Source organism: Cucurbita pepo, chromosome 7 (assembly GCF_057944985.1).
Source record: "Cucurbita pepo subsp. pepo isolate OVF chromosome 7, ASM5794498v1, whole genome shotgun sequence".
NCBI classification, from domain to species: Eukaryota; Viridiplantae; Streptophyta; class Magnoliopsida; order Cucurbitales; family Cucurbitaceae; genus Cucurbita; species Cucurbita pepo.
Genome location: NC_141804.1, coordinates 8,541,705 through 8,557,667, shown reverse-complemented (window position 1 = coordinate 8,557,667; position 15,963 = coordinate 8,541,705). Strand labels below are relative to the sequence as shown.

Sequence of the window (15,963 nt, the reverse complement as noted above, 5' to 3'; positions counted from 1 at the left end):
CAGCTTACACGTACCTCTACTTTTCAAATGAAACAACGGTATGACATTACTATATTTAGTTACAGAATAACTAATAGAATATTAAATCTTAGGCAAGTGGATAAGTACGTCAACCCATGGGATTTTAATTTAAGGATGTGTATTTGGTTACATGTTTGTTAAAAATAGATCTATTATGTTTTCGAAGCATTTTTTTTACCCAATTTAGGCCAGAAAATGGTTATTATAGCAATTGTTTTGGACAATTTAGAATTTTTAGTACAATTTAAAATTGATTTTGAGATAATTAAGTGAAGTTGGCTTAAAGATAGGCTCTAAGTTCAATTTTAGGAGTCCAAAGTTAAGCCTAAAATTGCAAGTGAACTTAATGTTGGAATAACACTTAACATACCGTCTTTCTACGTGTTATTATTTATGACATGATATTCTAGTGAATTATTGTGATGGATGTACTTCCTATTTGTTGATCGGTATGTTAATACGATCACCTTATACCCCAAAAGACATTATGGTGTACCATGCATGATAGATAAGAATGAATATCACAAATATATATGTACATCTTGTAGGAAATTGATGTTATGATAAGTAAGGAAGCATTACTTGCATCATTAAACCATGATTCTTAATATGAGACCTCATGCATCTTGAATGTAACACAGACATATATTACTTCTCCAATATGTTATATACAAACGTGTAGACCACAACATTATACATGCCCATGCCCATGCCTATTTCTATTTCATGAGTTTTTGTGAGCATGCATTAGTCCATAATTAAGCCTAGAAGTATGTTAACGAGCCTGTCAAGTAGGTTCACGCATGCATGTGTGAATTGTGTGTAGAAAATATTATACATCAAACTCTACTCAAAAATGAAAAGTAGAGCTCAAACTATAGCCATGAAAAATATGCCTCATTAGTCATGAAACATGTTGCATATTGGTTGACTTTCTCGACCATATTAATACGTCACTATCTATCATATTTCTAGGTAAAGCTAGCGCAAGCTAAAGTAAACAAAGGAAATGAATTTGAGAGAAGAATATTTCAGCACTTCCATCATATACTCCGACTCTCTAACTAATCACATTTTTCTTCATCCACTCACCTCACAAACGGTATCAGCAAATACTCCGCATAAAACAGCTGCAAATCAGAACCAAATTATCCACAGTCAAAAAGAGGGAGATGTTTTAGATGTCCTTTAGAACAAAACTAAAAGAAAGGACTAAATTTGAAACACCTTCGACATAGATGCCCGAAGAGAGTCATCTTTTAAGACAAAGAACACTATAGTTAACTTGAGTATAGCTCAATTGACTAAGATATATACACTCGATCAAAATGTCAAAAATTCGAATCTACGCCTCTATTCATTGTGGAACTAAAAAAAGAACGAACCATAGCTTGCTACTAACTAAGTCATGAATTCACCATACAAATAAAATACCAAATTGGTGCTAATGATAAACTATGCCATATGTTCTATACTTTCTTAATCCACATTTTAATAGTTTGCTTTGGAGAATTGAAGATTAAATTCTATTGATTGTGTAGATTTCTTGGAGGATGAAAATCTAATTTCTACAATAATATTCTCTTCCCCCAACCCTAGTCGTATATAAAGGTCGGTTTGGAATAACTTTTTAAGTGCTTGAAAACACTCTTTTTAGACTTCAAAATTTTTCATGCACTTAAAATATCATTCCAACAAACTCTAAGTCACAATAGTGGCCCAAGTGAACCAAACTTCATCTAACTATGCCTGTTTCGACTATCCATCCAGTTTTATCTCATCCTAACAAGTGAAATGCTATAATATAAATACCTTAAAGATGATAATGGTACCTGAAGAATCGCTACGTGTAGGAAAGAAAGCTATTAGGTATAAATGAATGCTTTGACTGTTCTAATATTTTGTATCCTAATGCTATATTGTTGCTAAAAGGGTGGAATGGGGCAGCTTCTCATCTTACAAAAGAAGGAAAAAAAATAAATAAATAAACTTGCCCCGCAGGATTAAACATTGAAGTGTTTAAACTTAAAAAGTCTAAAAGGAACCTAAACTTTCAATTTTGCGAATAATAGGTTCTTAAACTGTAAAAATGTCTGATAGGTCCCCGAACTTTAAATTTTGTATCTAATCGATCCTTAACATCTTCTTAAACTGTAAAAAGTGTCTGACAGGTTCTCGAACTTTTAATTTTGTATCTAATCACCTAACATCTTTAAAAAATTTAAATACCTATTAGACACTTTTTAATATTTCCAATGTTCAAAAGTTTATATGAGGTTGGGACCTAGTGTAAGGTTGTATTAAACACTTCCAAAAACTTACAAATTTAAAACACTAGTACACACTTTTTTAGATTTAAAGACAAATTAGACCTATGCCTAAAAGTTCTTAAGAACTACACTTGCCCACTAACGATTTTCTTTATTTTGTTACCTACTTTCTATCCAGAAACTAAAAACTAGTCACCAAAAATTGTTTAGTGTTCTAAAACGGCCACAGTTTCAAAATCAATTTTGAAAGCTAAACAAAGAAGGTTCCTAATCACTGACAAAAAGTTAAAAATAGAAAACTAAAAATAAACAAGTACGCTTTTTTTTTTAAAGAATTTTGTATAGGTCAACTGGTAAAGGCACTGAATTCTAAGGGAAAGTCATGAGTTCATTAGAGACCCTGATTTTAAAATATTGTAAGCATCTGACATCTTTAATCTCAAACATGGAGGTTGACCAATTCATGGGACTCGTGGACAACTATTAGAAATTAAACTTGAAATTAATAACATATTGAAATATTGAAAGTAAAGTTGCAACTATTTTATGGCAGCTTTACCATAAACTCCTAAAGCATACCTTCCATATAAACATGTAGAAGGATGTTATGGCAGCTTTGCTCTTCAGATCAACTGATTTGGCACGAATCCACAGAATTGAAGCCAAAATGACGTGTCCCAAAACCTAAAGAATGTATACAGATCATAGGTTAATTAATTTGATACTTCTTACTCTTTCTTTGACAGCAAACAAAAACTAAATTAATAGGAGACAGTTGAAGAAAGGTGGAAGATTAGAGATCACCAAATCTAAGCCAGGGTTAAGAAAATCCAATTAGTATCAGAAAAAATGGTTACAGGAGGAGAGTAATTAGTGAAACCATGAACTAGGGATGCGATGTCCCACATTGGTTGGGGAGGAGAACAAATCACCCTTTATAAGGGTGTGGAAACCTTCCCCTAGTAGACGCGTTTTAAAGCCTTGAGGGGAAGCCCGAAAGGGAAAGCCCAAAGAGGACAATATCTGCTAGCGGTGGATCTGGGTCGTTACAAATGGTATCAGAGCCAGTTACCGGACGATGTGCCGGCCTTCTCGCTCTTCCCCGAAGGGGGGTAGACACGAGGCGGTGTGCCAGTAAGGACGCTGGGCCCCAAAGGGGGGTGGATTTGGGGGCGGTCCCACATCGATTGGATAAAGGAACGAGTGCCAGCAAGGACGCTGGGCCCCGAAGGGGGGTGGATTGTGATGTCCCACATTGGTTGGGTAGGAGAACAAATCACCCTTTATAAGGGTGTGGAAACCTTCCCCTAGCAGACGCGTTTTAAAGCCTTGAAGGGAAGCCCGAAAGGGAAAGCCCAAAGAGGACAATATCTGCTAGCGGTGGATCTGGGTCGTTACAAGGGACTTCCAATTTGAAGCAACGAAAGTACATGGATCAATTAGCTCAACAATTTGCATATTCATGTCTTAAAAAATTAAATTCTTTATTCGATCCTTGGATTTGGAAGGAGTAACACTTCATAGAAAGCTCAATTCAAATATCCTTCATTGGTGCTTCGACCAAGCCCCTATGTGAGATCCCATATCGATTCGAGAGGAGAACGAAACACTTTTTATAAGGATGTGGAAACCTCTCCCTAGCAAACACGTTTTAAGAACCTTGAAGGGAAGCCCAAAAATGAAAGCCCATTGAGGACAATATCTGCTAATGGTGAGCTTAGGCTGTTACAAATGGTATTAGTGGCAAACACCAGGCTATGTGCCAGTAAGGAGACTGAGCCCCAAGAGGGGTGGACACGAGACGGTGTACCAGCAAAGACGCTGGGCCCCGATGGGGGGTGGATTGAGGGGTCCCACATCGGTTGGAGAAGGGAACGAGTGCCAGGGAGGACGGTAGGCCCTGAAGGGGGGTGGATTGTGAGATCCCACATCGGTTGGAGAGGAAAACGAAGCACTCTTTATAAGGGTGTGGAAACCTCTCTCTAGCCGACGCGTTTTAAAAACCTTGAGGGGAAGCCCGAAAGGGAAAGCCCAAAGAGGACAATATCTGCTAGCGGTGCGCTTGGGCTTGGGCTTGGGCTGTTACACCCTATTTCCTATGCAAAAGCAACTCAATAATCAACAGACCACCTTTTCTTTTCCTATCCTTTAACTTAGGGACTGTGGAGGAAGCTTCTTTAGTAGTTAGGCTGGTACCTTGAGCTGCTTATCTTGTCAAAGGTTGTCTTGTCCTGTTTTTCTGTGGCTTAAGGGCAGAACCCTTTTGTGGAAAGTGTGAACAATATATGTCGATAGGGCATGGGACAAAATTGCCTTTACAAATTTGTTGGATTTCGATAATCAGCCAGGGAAATCCCTTCTTCTCGGTCAGAGGAAATCTTCGACAAGAGGTTGTTGGAAGAAAAATAAAATGCAAAAATAACAAAGAGAGAGAAAGGCTGAAATTTTGACTGCACTTAAAATCAGGTTGTTTGATATTCTAAACAGATTTCCTATTTAAATATAAATTATCCTAAGAATGGCTGGAGAGTGGCCAACTAAATCTGTGCCACTCCCTACAAAATTGCCGTCTAAAACTTTGGTGATCCATTCGTGTGTTTGTCAAATGGTCAAGTATTCTGAAAATCGTGTGAATCTAAATAAGGAGGTATTTCAGAATACCTCCGTTTGACCATTTGACAAACACGTCGAATGGTGTTTTGTAGGGAGTGACACAGATTTAGTTGGCTACTCTCCCGCCATTTTTAGGATAATTTATATTTAAATAGGAAATCTGTTTAGAATATCAAACAACCCAGTCAAAGTTTCAATCTTTCTCTCTCTTGGTTATTTTTACGCATTTTATTTTTCTTCCAACAACCTCTTGTCGAAGATTTCCTCTCACCGAGAAGAAGGGATTTTCCCCCTGGCTGATTATCGAAATCCAACAAAATTTGGAGCTCCAAACGTAGTCCATTTAGCAACTTAGAGGGATTTTACTAACTGCTCTGGCTTTCGATAGTGTTCACTGTTCACCTAAATATTACATCCTTTCAATTAAACATCCTTTTTATTTAAGGAAAAAATTGAAGAGATTTATTTGGTGACTTGGATAGTTTATGAATTAGTTAACACCAACCGTGGCACGATATAAACGAACTACGTAATTTAAAAAAGATAACACACATTAACTAGGACTGTCTTGCGTTTTTTATACCTCAAGAAAAAGAAAATTTGACACTCTCCAACTTACACAGCATCAATGAACTAAAGCACTGCAATGTTTGTACTTATTAATATCTCTGATTTCCATTTTCCATTTCTAAGTATATCAAATTGAAAATAGCAGAAATTCAAGGTAGGTTTGGACTCATGCAGACTAGTTTTAAGAACTGTTTCCTTTTTCTTTTAATAGAACTATGATTATGCAGTCAGAGTATGCGTTTCAAGGAACCAAAGATTTACCGTTAGCAACTTGCTCCACGGGGAGGAAGATGCAACTCCCACCAAAACGGCAACACCATATGCTACTTCAAGCAATGAAATACAACCCCAGAACACCTGCAGAATTGTAATCCTCATGTTAGGGTATATGATTTATACACGTTTGTGTCAAAATGGAAGGTTCTTTACACAAAAAAATAAATTGAATTACTCAACACTAACCCGCTCTTGTCCTAGACGTACTGTAAAAGAACGGATGCCAAATATCTTATCTCCTTCAATATCTGGAATATCCTAGAAACTCAAGTAAATTAACAAGTTATAAAAACGAGCAAGATGCAGTGTAAAGATATTTTTTTGAGTTGAACAAAATGTAGGAATACAAATTTGAATCTCTAATTGTTTGATCGAGAATATGTCTTAATTGAATATGTCTTAACCAATTAAGTTCTATTCAGGTATGAATCGAGAACAAACAAACTTTTGAAAGTCACTACATATTTTGTAATGGAAAGCGAAATTTTACCTTAAATAATGCTATAACCACTGAGAAGAAACTCATAAATGCAGTTGCAAATATCAAGGATCGTGAAAATACGGGAGGTCTTTGGAATACGTGAGTCTGGAAAACATCGATACATATTAGTCAACCCTGAGCATGTAAGTGCACCAAACAAAGAATATATGGAACATCTTTCAACCCTAAGCATGTAAGTTCATCGCATGTAAGTGCACCAAACAAAAAATATATGGAACATCTTTTAGTCAACCCTGGTTTTTATCGAAGTGTGAACATGATTTTGTGTCTTCACTGTGTCCATCTTATTTATATATCTACATATGTATTCACCCACGTCTATGCCCTCATCAGTGGCCCAGTTTCCAATCTAGAAAAATCAATAATTGTTGCTGTGCAAAGAAACACACCTAACGAGTCACAACATGACTAGAGCATGGATTGTAGGATTCATTATTTACTTAAAACAAGAGATACTTTTACCTGCATGTGCAGAAAAAAAGCAAGTTGCACAATCACTGCTCGAACAGCTAGAATGCACATAGCAGCTACCACAGCAAATCTCTTCCATCTCAATAGTGGCAGCTGAAGTAACAGAAAAGTTAAAAACCATCAAGGGTTCAATCTCTTCACTAAAATCAAATTTTCATTCAATTATAAAGCTATGCACGCAATAATATTAGTTTTCATCAATATGAATCAATGGACAATTAAGGAGGAAGAAATTTTAGAATGATGAACAAGAAAAATATACTATTGCTTAAATTGAAAGAGCTCTAATAGATCCCTTTTTATCGAGAATCTGAAGGATCGTCCAGTTCAGATAATTAAGAAATGATTATCTTGTCATTTGAGGCCAACATGCAATGAACATTTTTTAAAAAGGGTTAGACTATAAATTTTGTCTCCAAATTTTCAAGTTTGTGTCTATTTAGTCCTCATACTTAAAGAAGTTCCAAATATGTCCTTTAACTTGTTAAGTAAAGCCTGTTTAGTCCTCATAATTTCAATAATTTCTAACAAATCCTCAAACTTTCAATTTTATGTAATTCTTTTAATACTTGCATAACTTGCTAATAGTTCAAGAATTATGTAGCAAAGTTTCTCCAAGCATAATTCTTCAATATGTTCTACATGCCACATAAGTTGAACTAAATGTTAATGGCCAAAGCGTATCAAACACAAAATTGAAAATTCAGAACCCTCATAAACTTCTAAAGCCTAAGTAAACACAACTACAAACTTTAGGCATCATTTGATAACCATTTTGTTTTTAAAAATTATGTCTGTGATGCTACAATTCTTTAGTAAGTTTTCACCTTCCTAGAAACATATTGAATTTTAAACCAAATTTAAAAAACAAAATCAAATTTTTAAAAACTACTTTCTTTTAGTTTTCAAAAGTTGACATAATTTCAGAAAACATTTCTAAAAATAGGTAACAAAGCAAGAAAACCATAAATGAAAGTAGTTTTTATAAGCTTAATTTTCAAAAATAAAAAACCAAAAACAAAATGATTAACAAATGATACCTTAGAGATCTATAACAAACTCTTTGAAACGAATGAAATCATGGACCAAACTTATTAACCAAAACAAATTTAATTGACCAACGAAATTTTAAAGGGAATGTTTATAAAAGTTGGTTTTGTAAGTCTTGGACGAGAGATTGGAAAAAAGTACTACGTAAATGCACTTTGGAAGTTGAAGGCCTTGATGAGGAGAAGTTCCATTGAATTGTGTGAAGAAGGATTTATTGCACTTTCCGAAAATGGTTTTTGGAGGTTATTTTCTTTCGGACAGCAGCTTGGTCAGCTTCGTGGGAGTAGTTTTTGATAGATTTTTCAAGGAGCATGGTATTCATCAACAATAGACTTCAAATGAATACTCGACAAAATAGTAGCTAAGAGAAAGAACAGAACAATCATGGAGATGACTAGATGTATGTTAAAAGCCAAAAAGATGCCAAATGAGTTTTGGGGAGAAGCTGTTGTTTCACCTATAAATTCATACCAGAAGGTGATGGTAGAAGGCATCACTTTTTTTTTAAACACAAACAAACTTTTCGTTGATAGATAAGATAGAAAATGTTTACAAACTCTCAAAGAGTGAAAAGAAAACTAAACAACAAAAGAAAAAGAGGATATGTTCAAATATTACAAGAGCCAAAAACAAAATATTGAAGAACAAAACTAATTCCCCGAAAAATTATTGAAGACGAACAAGAAGGGTAGGAAGATGGGACCTTGAGAAACCTTTTGAAGTATTTCACATAATAAATGATAATCCATTTGGGCTCTGGACGATAATTATTATTGTTTTCTCACAAGAAAATCTCTTTCAAATATAAGCTTAACATAATGCAACCAGGCTTATACCTGCATGTGAAGATTAGTTTACAAAAATGTTGAACTAAGCAAGAATGTATGTAAGCATAAAACTTCAGCCAAATGTGGCATAAGAGACACGAAGATGTATATGCAAAGTTGGAGGTTTACCTCTTTTCCTGGTTAAACTTTCCCATTAGGAGCATAAGATAATACATCAAATCAAGATTTCAGCAGGTAGAAACTATAGCCAGTTCAGACAAAATAAACATGCTTGATTTGGTTTTATTGTAGATAAGATTCAAAAAGCTGGAAATAACTAATAAGTTAAAGGAACCCACTCACATCAATGGAATAAGCAGTTCCAAGAATAAAGCTGACGAAAAGAGCCCAAAACAATGGCCATGAACGAACAACCCATCCCAGCCAAAAACTCTGTACAGAACAAAAGCATTGGAAGAGTAAAGTAGTTCAGAATGGAATCTTGGCGCCAATTAATTGTATTTCAAATACACAAAAGAAATTAACCATAAGAAGTATATTTACTACAAGCTTATAATAGAAGTTATGTGCATCTCAAGATATAATTTATATCATAATTAATGAGGTGAAAATTTTAAAAGTCTCCAGTCGTGTAAAGATATTTTGGATATTTAAGCATCACAGATGTGTATATGAAAAGACAAGATATAATACTATACGAAAGATGTGCAAACAAATTTATAAATTTTTTAGTTTAATTTTTAATGATAATTAGAACGAAATTTTAAATATAGCTAATGAAATGCAATTTTCAAATCCATTAAAAAAAATGTGAAGGTCACAAATGTTTGAAAGATGATAAAATTTATAGTTATACTAAAATTATATAATAATTCAAAACCATATCAATCATAACGAATGGTCTTTTAATTTAGCAATTAATAATTAGTTTAAGATTATAACTAAATTTTATTAAGATTACCGATGTGTATTAATTATACTTTCAAAATCTATTAAGACATAATATTACAATTAATGAATTACAATTCTCAAAGTAATATAGAAACCAGTAAGCAATTTCGAAATGTGTAAAAGATTTTATAGGTCTTTGCAAAGGCATAAATATAGTTATAAATAGTTAGTTTCAAATTGTAAATTAATTATAAATATTGAAAATTGAATTTTTAAAAAGTTCAAAACAATTGAAGAAAATCAACCTAAATTAATTATAAGAGTAAAACAGACAAGACAAAATTCACAACTGAACTTTGACTGATTATTTAATGAAATTATTCTTTTATGTAATGTTATTAATAATCTAAATTTGAAATATACTCTTAGCGTTTCAGATTAATCATTTTATTATTTAATTCCTAATTCTAATAATTTATTATTAAAAAATAATTTCATCAAATAATAAAATATTTTATTTTTAAAAATTAAATTATTACCATTTTAAAAACATATTTACAATAATATTAGACCATGATTATTAAAAAAAAAAAAAAAAAGCACCCACTTGTTGTACTAAAAAAACCTAGTATATACATTTCTATTTATTAAAATGCTTCAAATAAAATCCAGAAATATATATAAAACAAAAATTCAACAGGGATCTTGCAAATGATGTGATACATAATAAGTAATACCAGAATGGAAAATGTGGAGACAATCGCAACGCCTGTGCCAAAAGAATATTCTCCTGACGCCAATGGAAGATATGGCTTGTTAATCTGCAATTAAGAAACATTCAGGAACGGTTAAGCTGGAAGTCTTCTTTGATGCCTATTAGGAAGAATATAGCGAGCTTCGCTTTTATTATTATTCAAACATTATCCAGTAAATATCATATGATAGCTTGGCCTGCACAGTCATGGCACTTCCACAGATACGTCAAGGATACATGTTAAAGAAAATATATCCTTGAAATGCTCACACTAGTAAATTAAAAGGATTATGGTAATGTGTCCAATAAGGAGATCACCACACAAAATCATATGGGCATTATACTCTACCAGAAGCATTTTCAATGTAAAAAAAGGTCCAAAACCTTGCCTGCGAATATGTTCTGATAGAAATTTACCCATAGGATACTCTCTCAAGTTCCTGGAGCTAAAAATAATAAAGCTTTGCGGACCTAGTTTACTAAAATATTATAAAATAAATACTTATGGAGTACCTTGTCTATTTCGATGTCAAATAATTGATTGAGACCTACAATGTAAATATTCATAAAGAGGGCAGCAACTATAGCCTGGAAAAAAGTTTGCAAATGTGTTAATAATATACAACCGCCCTCAAAATCTCAAATTAGAACGCTCGCTTGATACATTACCTCCAACACTCCAGTTAAAAATAATGGTGACAAGTCTGATAACTTCTCAACTGCTAGTAGAGAAACAGATACAATGCTCAACGCCTGCAAGCACAAAAGTAAAGTATAAGCTGAAGATGAATATCTCAGAAAGAATGGAAGGAAAGAATAAGTTATTGGCCTAAAAGGACATGAGTTTTAAAACGTAACTGTACCAATAACTGTGTGTGGCCGTGAGAACCTGTAGAAAGCATCCAAGAAACTCTTTACAGAGCCATCAAAGTTTTTGGAACTTAAAACTTCAGAATCAGATTCGAAAGGCTGATTAGAGGCTGCTTTTCTAACTTGAATTATGTTGTCTTTCTTCTGATAGAAGGTATGTCTTTGCCCTAGTTGATGTGATTCAGATTCAAATTTTGCGCAACAGTGCCATTTAAAATTCTTCAGTGCACCAGGCCTGGGACCTTCAATTGTGACATGGGAATTTATGAGCAAGCATTCTCTGCCTCTATCCTTTTAAACAATTATGCTATGTTTTCAGACCAGAAAGCATAAGAGCCATAATTGCAACCAAGAGATATACAATAATCTTTAGTGGTTTGAACACCACCAAGAACACTATCCTCTTCTACAAAAAGAATTCACCGAAGTCATCTTTGTTTTCAAAAATCCTCTTTCCTAATAAGTCAAAGAATAGCTCACACCGAGCAATTCTACTATTCTTTCTTTATTACTAAAATGTTGAGACCATCAAGAACTTTTTAGTAAAAGGGACCACCATGCAACCAAAAGGACATGATAGTGTCACCTCTAACCTGATTTCCAAGTGTTGAGAAAAGAGCTGCTCCAAATGAGATACTCAATCCATGACTTGAAGAAGGAGACGAAGAAACAGAATTTCAATGATGGAATAAAATGATGCAAAAAGGAAAGGAAGGGCGGCCTGCCAACCACCCAAGGTGGATTACGAAAAACTTCTCTGCCTAGCAATGAGAATTGTGTACAAAGAACTTCACCCCAGACTATGAAACAGCTAGAACTACTAGGTTTTGGAAGCAATCCATCTTAACTTAGAATGCTCACCGAGAGACATAAATAGTTCCTTCAGTGAAGATGGGATGGGAAAATACTTTCTATTCATTTGATTGAGCTCATGAATACAGTGGTAAAACAACTAGTTAAAAAAATACAATTATACAGTCCAGTAGGAAGGGGAAAACCAGGAAGAAGAAAACATAAGAGGAAAGTTAGAAAAAATATAATAAATAATAAAAAATAAATAAACATATAAAAAAAGAGAGAGATGCAAATGCGCTGGAAAAAGAGAGGAAAAAACTATTTAAAGAATAAGCCAGCTAGCAAGGGATCATCCACAACGACACTCCACCTCAAGCTAGGATGCAAATATCAACGGTTTTCTTCATGACCTTTATTAAGGATAATTAGAAGGGTTTAAAAGAGGACTTGGAGCGGGTGTTTAAGGATTCTTTTGAAAGAAGTCTCTTGGGTAACTCCTTGAATGAAACCTTTGTTTGCCTCATCCCTAAAGAAGAAGGGTAAATAGGGTTAAGGATTTCAGACCCATTAGTCTGGTTACGAGTGTTATTAGATCATTGCCAAAGCTCTAGCTTTCTTCTACGATCTGTAAGGCCCAAGGTACTTTTATTGAGGTAAATCAAATTCTTGATTCGGCTCTCATTGCTAACGAGGTTAACGAGAAGTATCAAAGTTGTGGTCAAGTGGGAGTCATGTTCAATCGATTTTGAGAAGGTCTATGACCATGTGAACAGGAATTTTTTGAAAAGAAAAGTTTTGGGTGCAGATGCAGGACTCAAAACGGTTATATATTCTATTCTCATTAATGGTAGACCCAAGGAGAGGATTCATGTCGTGAGAGGCTTGAGACAGGATGATCCTCTTCCCCTTTTCTCTCCTTGCTTGTTGAGGATACTCTAAGCAAGATTGCCTGATGGGTTGCGAGATTGGCTTTTTCCCTTCATCTTACTTAGGACTCTCCTTGCCATAACAGAAATTCTCTTTCCTTTTGGGAACCTGTGGTGGAGAAGGGGAAGAAGATACTTGCTAATTCAAAGAGAAATGTTCTCTAGGGGGGTAGACTAAAGGTTGGTTTATGTTTGTGATATTTTCTTTAAGAAGTATTGGAAAAGGCTTTATGACTAAGTGGGTCTTTGCCAAGCAAGGTGGTGTGTGGCTGATGACTTCAATGTTGACTAGGGGGGTAGACTAAAGGTTGGTTTATGTTTGTGATATTTTCTTTAAGAAGTATTGGAAAAGGCTTTATGACTAAGTGGGTCTTTGCCAAGCAAGGTGGTGTGTGGCTGATGACTTCAATGTTGTCTGATGGATGGCTGAGAGACTTCACTAATAGAATTACAAAGAGTAGGAGAAAATTCAATCAATTGATCTTTGTCAACGACCCCATCATGGTGAATGGTAACTTCACTTGGCCTAAAATGGGTGAAAGAATGGCAGATTCAAGGACTAATAGATTCTTACTCTATTAAGTCAGAGTCTAGAAAAGAGTTGGAAAGATTAATTCTCAATAAATCCTTGGCATGCTACACTGCCCAAGCCACGTGGGCGTTAATTGGGAAGAAAACAAGCCCATTTGGAGTGCGCTTTACTCAAGTATGGGAGAATAATGTCTCAGATTCAGTGGCTACTACAAGAATCTGTTTGCAGATCCTGAAGGTCTCTGATCTCAGTATTTATAAAATCCACTCTGTAAACGTGAAGATATTTCCTTAAAATTGATTCGAATCTTCCCACTATTATGACACAGACTATATAAAATATACATACAGACATTACTCACGTGGGCATTCAATGATATATCATCTTTCCTATTTTTGTCTCTCACATCCTCCACTTTTCTCTAGTTTCATTTTCGGTAAGGGACTTGCAACAAAATTACGGCATGTCATGGGCCACCAGTCATTGACAAAAGGCCAACATCTCGCATCCAAGCACTCTTTTCAATGGCCCAACATGCAGACATACACTACCAAACGTGCCCTACTTGTGTCAATCACACCAGATAATGATATTTGGTAGTTCGGGTGCAACGTTCTCCAAAATTTGGAAGATCAAAGATAGAATTTCTTATTCAAGGACATTCGTAATGTTCAGTTATTCATATTTCCTCTTCAGAGCTACCATTCAAATAAGGGTAAATATCTCATCTTCTAAGAAAAAGGTGAAAATCTACAATAACTAGAAGATCTAAGATTTTAAAATTTCTTTAATAACTGATATTAAAAGAAAAATAGTTAAGAGGTAAGATAACTCCAACCAAAGACAAAGAAGTTATAGAACGCCCCCCAACATAGATTAAAGAAGTACATAACCACACAATAAGGCTAACAAAAAGAAACGAATAAATAAATAAATTAGGAATTCTAATTGTTTTTTAGAAAATGAAACCTTGACTGGAGGAAGATTCAATGAGACTGCACAAGTACTAAGATAACAATTGATAGTTAATGAATATTCTACATCTATATTATCAAAAAAAAGTCCTGGGTTTCCAATGATATCAAATAACACTAGTAGCTGTGAAAAATATAATAAGAAGATTCTTATAAGTTAAATGATTCGTTCTTTCTATTATGTTCTTGAAGTGAACCTTTATTGCTTAGATTTGTCGAAATATGAGTAAAAATATATAAAATTATTCGTTAAGTTACATATTATTATCATATTTCGCATAGAAATATTCTCAACCTAGCAAAAAGAAAAGTAAAAAACCATAATAAACAAAAGCAGTAATTCCCAGAATTGAAATTTCAAATTTTCGTTTTAAAATGAATTTTCTGAGAGCAAAACGCATTTTCCAGAGATTTAATTGACACCGACGCTTATGCCGCCTTGAATAATTTCTCAGCCTTCAGACTTATAAGACCAATAGGCACTTGGCAGGTTATTTTATATAATAGTTTCCAAACTAAATTTTATAAAATTACGACTCAGGATCTGGCTAAGACTGAAGTTGCTATACGATTGAAATTATTGTTCTAACTTTTTTTCTTTTTTAAATCGTTGTTAAATTTAAAATTCAACTCTCAAATAGCCCCTTGGATGCCCGCCGCCCGGATAATCTCTTCCGCTGGTTCAATTCATCCAACTTGAACAATCAACAACAAAGTCTATTGTCAATTGCGCTACCAAACATGAAATCAGAAAAATCAAGCAAAAATGACAAGGAAGCTGCGTGTGGCACTGACGAATTAAAGGATAACAGAAAAGCCGAGAAACGAAAGCGATAAAAGCAAAGAAAATAATATTCAAAGACAAATTGGTCGTACTTGGAAGCGAAACATTGTTGACGTCACGATTCGTCCAGCCGTTTCCAATTCCACCTATCGATCAGAACCAGCAAATCAAACAAATCAAACTCGAATCAGCTTCAATCAAGAAATACTAAGAGTATCGCGAGAACATCATCGAGTTTCTCTCCAAGCGCAAATGAAAACAAAGCATAAAAAATAAAAAACAGGCTCGATAACAAAAATGCACCAATCAACAAGCAGAAACAAGCTTAAAACAAGAAGCTAAACATCCAATGGAGAAATCTAAGGTTAAACTAAACTGAAACAGCCTCAAACCACTTGGATTTGAAGAGAAAAAAAACGGCATACCTGTGGCAAGCGTAATATGACTTCGATAGGCTCTAACGAACACGGAATCCATTTCTGAGGCAGCTTCCTCCTCCAAGAAGGAGAACAAAAAATGGTGGAGATTCGAAGCTTTGAAGAATGAAGAAGCAAAACTCAACTCACTCTCGTCTTCTTCACCCAAGCTCTGAACTCTCAAGAGTCTACAGAACACTACTGTGGGCTTTTCTTTATATATATATATATATATATTCGCTCTAAAATGCTCTTTTGTCGTTTTCCGTTCGGAAGTTGGGAAAATTTGGTAATTTATTAATTTTGTTAGTTACAATTTTAATAATTTAAAATTTTGCTAAATTTATAAAAAAATATATATTTTTTTTTTAACTTTAAATTTTGTTAAATATTGTCTTTTTTAACTAAAAATAATAATAAATTAAATTCACTTTACACGCTGTAATTTAATTCTTTTGTT

General features: G+C 34.2%; 1 protein-coding gene across 1 annotated transcript; it reads right to left on the bottom strand.

Annotated features, from left to right (window-relative positions):
- Nucleotides 1–831: 831 nt before the first annotated feature.
- LOC111798810 (homogentisate phytyltransferase 1, chloroplastic) lies at nucleotides 832–15,703 on the bottom strand. Its single transcript, XM_023682144.2, has 13 exons — nucleotides 15,513–15,703; nucleotides 15,180–15,233; nucleotides 11,065–11,318; nucleotides 10,876–10,959; nucleotides 10,720–10,794; nucleotides 10,190–10,273; nucleotides 8,904–8,993; nucleotides 6,715–6,816; nucleotides 6,241–6,336; nucleotides 5,937–6,008; nucleotides 5,736–5,831; nucleotides 2,871–2,975; nucleotides 832–1,151 (listed from the first exon to the last, which is right to left on the bottom strand). Exons 1-13 carry the CDS (start codon nucleotides 15,562–15,564, stop codon nucleotides 1,110–1,112), a joined length of 1,206 nt encoding a protein of 401 aa, XP_023537912.2. The 5' UTR covers nucleotides 15,565–15,703; the 3' UTR covers nucleotides 832–1,109.
- Between the last annotated feature and the right edge of the window lie 260 nt (nucleotides 15,704–15,963).